Source organism: Artemia sp. Qi Xiang Cuo, chromosome 14, assembly GCF_049724085.1.
Source record: "Artemia sp. Qi Xiang Cuo chromosome 14, ASM4972408v1, whole genome shotgun sequence".
In the NCBI taxonomy this organism is placed as follows: Eukaryota; Metazoa; Arthropoda; class Branchiopoda; order Anostraca; family Artemiidae; genus Artemia; species Artemia sp. Qi Xiang Cuo.
The window spans coordinates 11986758-11998391 of NC_142807.1; the positions used below are offsets into that span (position 1 = coordinate 11986758).

At 36.8% G+C, this 11634-nt stretch overlaps 2 protein-coding genes across 2 annotated transcripts in view; both read right to left on the reverse strand.

Annotated features, from left to right (window-relative positions):
- The window catches only part of mRpL15 (mitochondrial ribosomal protein L15), a 61457-nt gene extending 58125 nt beyond the window's left edge, over window positions 1-3332 (reverse strand). The window contains exon 1 of the mRNA XM_089099808.1: window positions 3254-3332. The gene's annotated coding sequence lies outside the window, so the exon portion shown is untranslated. The remainder of the gene's footprint in view (window positions 1-3253) is intronic.
- A 1362-nt stretch (window positions 3333-4694) lies between these two features.
- Window positions 4695-11634, reverse strand: part of LOC148944136 (serine/threonine-protein kinase mos-like) — a 246452-nt gene continuing 239512 nt past the window's right edge. The window contains exon 7 of the mRNA XM_089099838.1: window positions 4695-4996. Coding sequence (XP_088955964.1) covers window positions 4695-4996 — 302 coding nt within the window. The remainder of the gene's footprint in view (window positions 4997-11634) is intronic.

Below are 11634 nucleotides of genomic sequence, written 5' to 3' on the forward strand. Positions count from 1 at the left end.
ATCTGTTTTTTAATTTGAAAGGATGACACAGTAAACAAAAGGGGCAGTGCCGTATTCCGGGTTGGATCGCTAGCCCGTATATTCTGCTTTAGGCGATGGACATTAGTTAAGTGACTGCAATTGATTCTGTACTCGGTTGATAAAAACTGCTTGAGAGCGTTAGTGGCATCAATGGAAGCGTCAATACCGTATACAACAATGTTGTTTTTCCATGACTCTCGGTCTTTTTCAGCACGGATGATCTGGCGTACTTCGGATTCTAACGACTGCTGAAAGTTAGCACTAAGTGCTTGGACTTCTGCTTGCACAATTTGCTTCATTTCATCCACGCTACATTTTGAGGATAGGGCCTCTTCCACACTATTTACTTTGTCTTTTATAGAACCTAGCTCAGCTCTAAGTGCACTCTCAGTTTATGCTATGGTATTGGAGAGACTACTCTGAAGGTTTCCTATTGCTTGCGTGATCACAGTAGTAATATCTTGGATAGTAGCTGCAGGTTGGGGAGGGATAATGGATCTAGGGGTGGTCACATTTGATTTGCACCAAGCACAGTCCCAATTGAAACCATTTTTCTCCTGCATTTTCACGAGAAGTTCATACTCTGCATTGGATATTTTCAGGCAGTCACAACACATCCATTTCCCACACCCATCACAAAGTAATGCTTTAGAGTCCTCTTCTAGGTCTGAAGTACATAACAGGCATCTGTCCACATTTTTCTGGGGGCTCTCTCTGGGATGTTTTGATTTTGGCAACATTTTGGGCATGAACAAATTTTCCACCAACAGGAAATTGTAATGACAACACCAACAGAAAAAATTCAAGATATACAGACATTGAAATCTCCAGGGAATTAAACTTATGTATTATTAGTTGGAAAACACATAAATCGAATAAAACTCCAAGGTGAGTAACTATAATTTAACACTTTAGGGTCTAATGATTATGAAAATAATACACTAGGATTGGAAAAATGTCTTAGACACTCAATTTGAGCCAATAATTCACAAGTTAAATTTCACAGGATCACATGGGTTTGCCTTGACAATTTTCGAGGTAGACAGAATGTGGGAAGTGCAATACTCAAATCACCTATTCCCAGCAATTTAAGGATTAAAATCCGGCTGGTACCAATTTGGCCTCTTGTTTGTTTGCTATTGCTCCCTTCTGCACAAATTATCCACCAAAAATATGCAAAAACGGACAAGCCAACGTAATCAATGGTTTTTTAGTATTTAGCGTTTGGCAACTGCGCTTTATTGCTGGCTACAAATTCGGAAGAAGGAGAAGGACACTGAATTCAGCTTGGCCTTATTTACAAACAAATAATCAGCTGTTTATTAGCAGACAAAGGACAAGTCCCTTGGGAATAGAAAATAAAAATTTTCTAACATCAAAATTCAGGTAAATAAAGTGAAACACCAGGGAAAACCTCTTAAAATGAAACTTAATATCAAGTATATGCAGATATGGTAAAATATGGGTAGAAATAAATGTTCTTTCTCACAAATTTGGTCAACAATCCTTTATTCACTTTCACACCTCCCAGTTGCTGTTGTAGTTGATCAAAGATCTTAAATTCACAAAGGCTCAATCATGGACATAATCAGTAAATTTGGAGATATTTTGATTACTGAGCTACATATTTGGTGAACATATCACTTGATGACTTTTTTATGTTCTTTCCAAATATAATAATTGTTTTATTTAGAAATTTAATTATAAACCCTTTATGGACATACATTTTATGAACCCTTAAGGAAGATACATTTTTTTTCTTATTTTTCACTAGAGAAAGGGTTAAACTAGAGAATGGTTGTAGTTAACAAAGTTTGACTACAGCTGTACTATATTTTGCCCCCCTAATCTGTAACTATATAGCCTAAATTATACATTTCCCATGTTTTTGGTTCTTGACTTTGTCACAACCAATTCCATTTGCACATACATAGTCTTAAACAAGATGGCTTAGAGTAAACATGACAGTCTTTAAAATATTAAGCTATAAACCTTGAAATTTACCACATAATCAATTATACACAATAGGCCCATTCTGTTGAATCTGAATAATATAGGCTAAAAGGGTTACTTTTGCTTTAGCATTAAAAATGTTTCCCTAGCCTAAAATTAGGTAGGGTAAAACTCTACTTTAGCTACTTTTGGCTATCTTGGAAATAGGTTACTTTAGGAAAATGAAACTTTCAGGGATGGGTTTACAGGCTAAATTATGTCCCAGGAAGGTATTTTGAAGTACATATCTCAACTCCTTCTCCCTCTAGAGGGGCTTGACCTTTGATGATCTTTAAAAATATGTGCTATAAAAGTGAAACCTTTCGAATTAGATCTTCTGCTTAAATGAAGTAAAACAAAATTGTTTTCAGCTTCACAACTTTGCTAAGTCCCAATTTATAAGGTTTTAAAAATATCTAAATATATTTCCTAAATTTTGAAAAAAAAACAATGATATGGCTTTAAATTCTGCTCAAATAACATGAATTGTATTTTCAGAACTAAACCCAGAGAAAAAAAGACTGATAACTGAAAATTAAGGTAAAATGTTGTTTTTTCAAAATTTCAATAGATAAACACCTGTCATGTAGGCAAATTTCAGGACCCTCTAGACAGAGAAGGAGTGGAGGTAGATAGGCTAGCCTACTTCAAAATACCTTCCCAGGACATACTTTAGCTTGTAGACCTGACCCTGAAAGTTTCATTTTCCAAACCTAACCACTTTCCAAGATATCCAGAAGTAGCTAAAGTAGAATTTTACCTTTGGAAGCTTTGTCTTATTAAAACATAGCCTAGACCTATCTACAAACTATTGACATCTTGTCCAGAATTAGGAGCATGCAGCTTATTTTTCCTTCAAATAGTGCTCTCATATGCACCTTTGTCATCTAGACAATGTATTTAGGCTCTACTTAGCAAAGAAAACAAGTCTTCAATTAAGATTAGCTAAATGTTCAATAGCCTAGTTTAGGCTTATAGCTTATTGTGATGCCTTACAACTGATTTTTTCACTGACACCCATGAAAAGCATTCTGTTTGAAAAAATGATTTCAAATTATGCTCATTAAATAGTGAAATTCATTGCAGTAAGCAAGTGAATTTTAGATAGGCTAGTCTGGGTTCTTTTCATCATTGTCATGTACACAATGACATTAATTTTCTTACAATTGCAATGTAATCCATTTTAATTTGCATTTCAAAGACCTATTCAACTCAGCTTTAGACTTGAAGGAAAACCTACTCTTTTAGTTTTATGCTGTTATGCAAATACAAAAATTTACAAAACAATTTGAATTTTTTTGTTTCCTCTTGTTCTGAAAACCAGTGTGGCCAGATCGTGAACAAAAAAGTAAGCCGCAGCCTTTGAAAAACAAGCCAAAAATAAGCCAGACAATTTTTTGCCCAAAATCTAACTTTACTTTTAATGGTTTCCAAGTTTTGACGGCCGTTTTATAGAAATACTCACCACTATTCAGGTCCTTTGATCCTACTGGCATTATCCACCTTTCAATTCGTTCCCTGGTTTGCGGAAGTTCAGTTCCAGTGTAGAAACTATTTTGAGGCTGCATTTAGTAGAATTGCGATAAACCGCTACCCCATGTGGAGCTCTAGAGACTTTACAGAAATTCCCGCGCGCTATGTTCAGAAAATGCTCGACCGTGCTTACTTTCCTGTCCAACAGTTCGGGGAAAATTATTGACGAGGACGCCCACCGGCTCGATTTCTCCTGTGTTAGTTGGAGCACTGTCCGTGTGTGCGCCGCAATTTCTGTGTCTCATAATTTCACTGAGTCGGACCTCCGATTACTATAATGATACTCTGTGACCCAGGCGAAGCTTTATTTCCTCTTTCATCTCGCTTGGAAGATCAGCTTCGGTGAGCTCAGAAAGAAACAAATGCCCAAAGTCTACCTAGTCGACAGGAAGTTAGTAAATTAGAAACTCAAGGTAGACGTTAACTGCAGACGGTCGAAGGATCTTGCACAGGATGCACATGACCAAATCTTTCAGCTCTTGAAACAGACGAAATGAGTCTGCATTCAAATGTTGAAATAGTATGTTCACCCTCTGAGAGTCGGCCAATAGCGGTTTCAGAAAGACAATGTATAGACGGTTGCGCTTATCACTGTACATTTCGTGTAAAGTTCTTGCTGTATAGCACCGCTCTTTTTTCTTGGCGATGCGGAAATGTGTTGTCAGTTCGAGGTATTGCTCATCAACTCTACACACTGCAGTGTATCGCGACAACCAGCGTGAACTTGAAGGGGCCACAATTTTAAGGGGCGAATTTCCATGATTTTTCAGCCTATATATCTGGCTGTACGCGTCCCTTCGCAACGGGCTTACGCTAGACCACTTGTACGTTTCCGAGAGGATACATTCTAGGTTGCTCGGCATCTCTTCCATGACCTCGGAAACGCACAAGGGCAGAGAGCGGCAAACACAGTTCAAAAGCTGAAGGTGGGGTAACCAATCTGCTTTCAGCAATGTAAATAGAGAGTGGTTTGCGCCACACATGTTATTTGCCCCTTCAGTACCAATACCAATCAGGTTTTTGAGAGGTACTTTGCACTCTGCAAGAAATTTTGTGAGTTCTGCGTGGAGTATAATAGCTGTAGTTGATGGTACTTCAACCATTCCTAACGCAGAACACACTATTTTTTTCAACTTTGGGCTGTAATATCAAATGCAAATACACATGAACTTCATTGTAGAGACATCAGTTGACTCATCCAGTATTAGAGAGTACTTACCATCTCCAATGTCAGCCACTATCTCCTTCAGGGTTTCAGGTCCAAGCACATTCTTAGTGAGAGCGGAGCATTTAGTTTTTTTTAGCCTCACCGATTCACCAATAAGCCCAGGAAATAAGTCTTTGATGATAGTAGAAAGATGGTCGATTGTTCTCACCGACGAGTGACAGGCTACATGAGTAGCCAAGACCAGCTCCGCTTTCCGCGAAGCCAAGTGCGTCGACGTGACTCCTAGAAAATTAGCATTAATTATTCGTGATTATTTCGGCTATGTTTCATACCCGATTAGTTTGGCGCTGTTTCATAGCGTTACTCGGAAAGGGGATGTGGTTGGGGGGGGGCAAAGCGTCCGTCTGGATTGTACTCATGAAGGAAAGGTCACAGGCGGATGAAATGTTGCATTTTCTTTGGTTAGGACATGACAAAACGCATCCCACCCCACCTCACTGGGACGAAAGATCAATTAACACTATTGTGGTATGCCTCCTTAAAGAAGCACAAGTGTGCTTCCTTGGTTGATTTCAATGACTGGTCCGATTGGGTCCCCCATACGCGAAATAACGGGCCACTGGCTATTAATCGTTATCAAATTCTGTTGAGACGTAATGGTAGATACTCTTGGTTGAATGACGTATTTGAGGGCCTCTCTAAAATACACACAGAACTCAAGATGGGGTTAAGACTTCCCAACGAAACACACACTGGACATTGGGCCTTATTACTATTATTTGAAAAAAACTACGTTTTCTAAAGAGTTAAAGAGGCTGAGTCAAAAGTTCGAACCTTAAAACGTACAGGGATTAGGAGATACAGTTGGGGGGCTGCCGCCTCCCAAACCCCCCGCTTTCGCAGCCTTTAAGTAAAAAAAAGTATTTTAAACTGAAAGTAAGGAGCGACATTAAAACTTAAAACGAACAGAAATTAGTCCGTATATGAAAGGGGCTGTGCCCTCCTCTACAACTCGCTCTTTAAGCTAAATTTTTACTTTCTCAAAACTCTTTATTTAATCAATAAAAACTTTAGCGTACCGCGCGAGGTGTTGAGGAGGGCACAGCCGCTTTCCTATACGGAATTTCATTTACCGAAAGCCTCTTACATTATGTTGATGCTAGTACATAAAACAATTGATATCCCTAGTTGCCCCATACCGATTTTCACGTTTGCATGTATTCTGAGCAAACCCATGACCAGTTTGCTTCTTCCTTTGAGCATATTTAAACTGAAGTGATGCAAAGAAAACCTCAAATATAAATAAATGTATTGTCTTTATGAAATAAAAGTTGGCCAGTAAATTATTATTACCTTAAATTGCATTGTCCCTAGGCTACCCTATAGGCCTAGGCTACAGCAACAGTAACAAAGAAATCAGACATCAAAGCAAGGGTAAATTATCTACTTATACTTCTCCTGCCATAAGCTGATGCTCATTACTGCTAAAAATAGGGGTGCACACCAGTCATGTATACCAGCTATTTTTCTGTGGCATTTACCTACTTTGCTGGTAGCTAATGCATTGATATACACACCGCAATGCATTGGGTACCCCCCCATACCAGTTAGGGATTAGTTGTTTTATGTACAATCATCAACATATAATGTACTCCTTCACCACTGTAGTAGTATACCACAGGATCTGTACCTCAGAATTTGATACCTACATCTAACCAAGTGTACTACTCCATATATAGCATAGCAGGACCTACTCCATATATAGCGTAGTAGGACCTATGCCATGTTTAATGTAGTACTGACTGTGGGGTGTAGCACTCAAATTCTTAGGTACAGATCCTGTGGTGTACTACTGCAGGGGTGAAGTAGTACATTATGTTGATGGTAGTACATAAATCAATTAATATCCCCAACTGCCCCATAACGATTTTCACTTTTGCAAGTATTCTGAGAAAACCAATGACCAATTTGCTTCTTCCTTTGAGCATATTTAAACTGAAGTGATGCAAAGAAAATCTCAAATATAAATAAATGTATTTTCTCAGAATAGGCCTAGACAAAAAGTGAAAACGGGCATGGGGGTACCCAATATATTGGGGGCAGTACCCAATGCATTGGGGTGTGTACCCAGTCGGCTAGGCTGTGTACAAGGAGTAAGATTTGATTTTTTTGAAATACAAAAATAAATTTCCTTTCTAAAGATAATTCTGAATCCTTATAATAAAGCTAAATCTAGTTGAAGAAATGAAAAATTCTAAATCAGCACAAATAGAAATTGAATTTATAGCTTCAGTCAGATATAGGCGCTAGTCGTTCGAATTTCGCTAAGATAATTGTAGCAAAAAAAAAAATGCAATGCATAAAATTTCCAAGGAAGTTTAAAAGGCAAAAAAATGTGTGAGCTCCTGAATCATCTGAAAAATCTTTAAGATATTATTGGACGAGGATTCGCATCCTTGGGGCACGTGAACCAATGGCAGGCAGTCCCTAGGGCGCAGCACGAAAGAACTACGGTTGGGAGTGGGGTAATTGTGTTTTTTAATTTGAACATGAAGTCAGACTTAAAACGATTAGTACCGTAAATAATTTCGGTCACCATTGTTGTCATCGAAGTGACCCGTTGCTGTACAACTAAGCATGTAAGTTAAATAAATCTATTGTCTTTTTATATGTGTTTGTTTCTCTTATATGTCTGAGTCTAGTCCGATAATGGGTAATTAGTTCGCCAGTCTCCAAGGTAAATGCTCCCAAAGGAATCTGATCTCCAGATAGCTCAAGAAAGAAGTAGCCACATTTGTATGTCTACATATTCAATTTTCTCTCATTAATTGAGAGCGGCGCTAGCCTAGTTGACACCATCTCCAGCGCTATAAGTGGCGCTATAGGAGAAATCTCTATCGCCACGAGCAAACCTTTTCTATTACCACAAATATTTCTTCAATGGTACAGCTGTGTACCCAATCTGTTTGTACAGAGATACAAACCACAGAAAATAGCTAGAGTGTACATGACGACAGCATGACAACTCCTGGACGACTCACATGAACTAAACAGTTAAACAGCATCTGTAGATGTTACAAATATGTCTGTTATGAGTTTGATTCCCGGAGTTATTCTATACTAATAAGTAATAGCTAATATACTGTACCTTCAGCTGCAGTTCAACCCCATGACTTAATGGCTAATACTTTTTATGCTGTTGTTACAAAACCACGTGTCTCTTAGGATTTGAAAACTTCACCGCAGTGCCGCGGTTAGATTCGTATTTTGACCATAGAGTTAAAACGTGATTTTGACCTTTCGTGAGCATTCGTTCGTTCAAGAATCGGATGAATTGCCAGAAAATATAAATTCTTTCCGAAAAAGCAAATCACGCCAAGAAATAAGACAGTTCAAAATAAAATAGCCAAATTTTAAGCCATAAGCCAGTTCCAAAAATTTTCACGCCAGTCACCGACAAAATAAGCCAGTTTGGCGTAAAATAAGCCAATCTGGCCACACTGCTGAAAACTGCTATTAACACTTAAACATATGGTTGCCAGATTTTCAGCAGAATGTACAGCCTAGCAGGGTTGCCTTCAGACCAAAAAATTTCGTAACGTCCAACTTAAAAACGTAACTTTTTCGTAATTTTTGATAGGAAAGTCATATTTCAAGGCAGGGTGCCTTTATTTCGCTATCAAGAGCGGTAATTAAAGGGGGGATGGAACATTTGTTGCCTGTATAATTTTAAAAACATATTTTTACGTAATCTCATCAAAAATCCTCCCTCCAACTTTTTAAAGGTGCCTAAAAAGTATACAATAATAACAATTCATGCTTCTTCACCTACAGGAAATTGCCATTTATTCAACTGTAAGTGCTGCTTCCAGTTTACCTGCACAACAGAAAGACACTCCCCCCCCCCGATGCGTGTACAAAACTCCAGGCTACTATTTTGCTTATTTTGTTGTTGTTTTTAATTGCCATTATTGGTGTTTTAAACCAAAAGTTGATGAGCAATACGTACAAAATAAAAGGCAAATCAATAAACACATGACACTTTAGAGTTTTGAAGAAAGGAAGAAACCAACTAGATTTTTTTTTTATTGTTAAATTTCAATAAAAAACGATCTTAATAAATCCAGCTTCTTAAAAAGACCCAACATATCATTTTAATCGCTCCCTTTCCGTCTAATATTTTAGATTGGCTCAGTTTCAGTCTCACCTCCTCTAGCTTCAAATTTGCATTGTTCCAACATGAAGATTTAAGCAAATCCGAGTGACAGAGTTTTAGTTTTGTTTTTATTTTATCGGACAAAAACTATTTCAATCGTTGTCTTCAGTTCCTATAGGAGACAACAGTTATTTTGCATAATGTGCATTTTTCCGTTTGTAATTTGAATCGTAACTCTCAAACAAAAGAAAGTCAGAAATAAAAAAAGATTTCACACAATTCAACCCCAAGAATGATACCTTAAAGCTGTTTTTATGGGTATGCAGGTACGTACAAAGAATTTTTAGGGGAGGAGGTCATACAATAAGGAAAAAATTAAACTCATGTTCAAACTGAACTAAAAAGTAGAGAATTATTTTTTTTCTCAAGAATATATGAATATAAGTGAATATAAGGGCACAAAAAGCATTGGGTTTTGCATAACATAAACACCAAATTTATCTAGGTTTTAAATTCATAAACGGAAAAAGTCGATGAGTTGAGGAAAACAAATAAAAAAGATCAAATTATGCAAAAACGAATCGATTTTTTACCTCTAATTTTCACTTATATTTAATATTTTCAAATTTTTAATTTTCTAATTAAAAAATAATTATAATGTCTCATCCAAGATTACAACCTAAGTTAACACAGCCTCGGGAAGTGCTCTTACCATTGTGCTATACTGATAAAAGTGGGAAGTAACTGAACATTCAGAAGTGGTTGAAAAATAGTTCACAAATCAAAAAAAAATCGTGTTACAAAGAAATAAAAGGAAGATGGAACAAAAAGATCAGTGAGTTAATAAAAATGAACTGGAAATGATTTAATTAAAAATTAAGGGGGATAATAAAAAACCTATAATTTAATAAGAAAATGTCGATAAATTTTGTTTTCAGGGGGTTGGGGCCCCAGTCCAGCCTACGTGGTCCCTATGAAATAGTTTTTAAGTAAAGTGTGCACCTACCCTATACAGATACAAATACAAGACTGTTATCTCCTTCATGAAAATTGGCATTAGTCTAGTTGTCGTTTTCTAAAGCCAAATATTTAGTGATTGTCCTTTTCTGAAGAAAACATGCGAAACACACAAGAAGTACCATTTAAATTATTTATTTTATACTATTTCCAAATATCATGGCCTCTTTTCTAAAAATACACCCACCCACCCTGATGGTCAGGGACGTAGCCCTAGGAATATATTAAAAAAAAATCAACCAATAAAATTCTTACTTTACAATACGAAAGAACACGAAAGAATTTAACAAGAAAGAATGTCATCACAAGATTCGACACGATGATGAAATGTATTTATACAGTTATATATGGCACCGCAGATGGGGAGGGGGGGGGATATAATGTCAAAAAAGTGACCATGATATTTGGAAAAATTCTAGCATAAAATCAAAAATTCAGGCTCAACTAACCCACCCCCTGCTCAATGCTTAGATATAACAAAAAAATGGCTCATTTTTACAGTTTTATATATTTTGTCAATACTAGATGTTCATAATCCCATATAGAAAGAGCAACTTTTGTATATAACCTGATATTATGTCAAACCAATCAGAAGGAGGGGGTGAGGTTGTTACGGAAAGAATAATACATATATCATCGGTACTAGTCAATTAGCTGATACACACGCAAGGTAGATGCTAAAGGAAACTAGTCAAACAGGTATCAGTCAGTAGAGAATTGGATTGCAAAGCGTGATTTGTCATTGACTTTACAATATTTAAACTATTGTTTTTTGGGGTTTAGGGGGTAAAGTACCTAGGTTAGGTTACGTATTTAACATATAATATGCTTTACCCCGCCCCCCCCCCTCTGATGTTCAAATATATAGCCCAAATTTGGTTCTAAATTTCTATATTTTCATCAAATCTTGTTTTATTTCATGAGCATTAACTAATGAAACTAACTCCTTCTCCATATAATTTTAGCATGACTGTTGACGGAACAAGATTCAAAGTCAACTGATCAAATTGAAAGTTGGTGAGGTGACTAACTAACTATTGTGACTTGTCACTAAACAAATGATAATCATATTCTCATGAGAGAGAATGTTATCTTAACTTAATATGCGAGTAAGCGAAGTGGGTATTTTCTCATCCTAATAACTGAGTGATTGTTGGATAAGATTAAATTACCGAGATGCGAAAAAATGTCGATGCTCAAGTAAGTGTAATTAAAATGGGAGCAGCGGATTTTTTCACGGGGGAAAAAATAGATTACTCAGAAAATGTGAAACTACCTCATTATTCAAAATCGTAACATAATTGTAACATAAATTCAAAAACGTAACAAAAATGTAACGTTTTTAGCACCATAACGTAAAACGTACAGTTTTAATTAAAACGTACCAAAAGTGGTACGAACGTAACCTTTGTGGCAACCCTGCAGCCCAGACTGACACAGCAGTTCCGAAAGCCGCTACTAAAACTTGACCCTATGGTTGCCAGATTTTCAGCAGAATATACAGCCAAGACTGGCACAGTCACTAGTCCAAACTAGCGAATGTTATTATAACCTTATTGTGCCCTATTACAGCACTATTACGGGTAAAACGAGAAAAAAAAATATAACCGGCATATCAGATAACCTACACATAAATGTAGATCAAAATCAAACTAGAACCATGTGAATGAACAAAAATTACCACCTCTCCATGTATGCCGTCTTAAAATTGACTACTGTTTACTGAAAACAAAAAGGGGAATTGTCC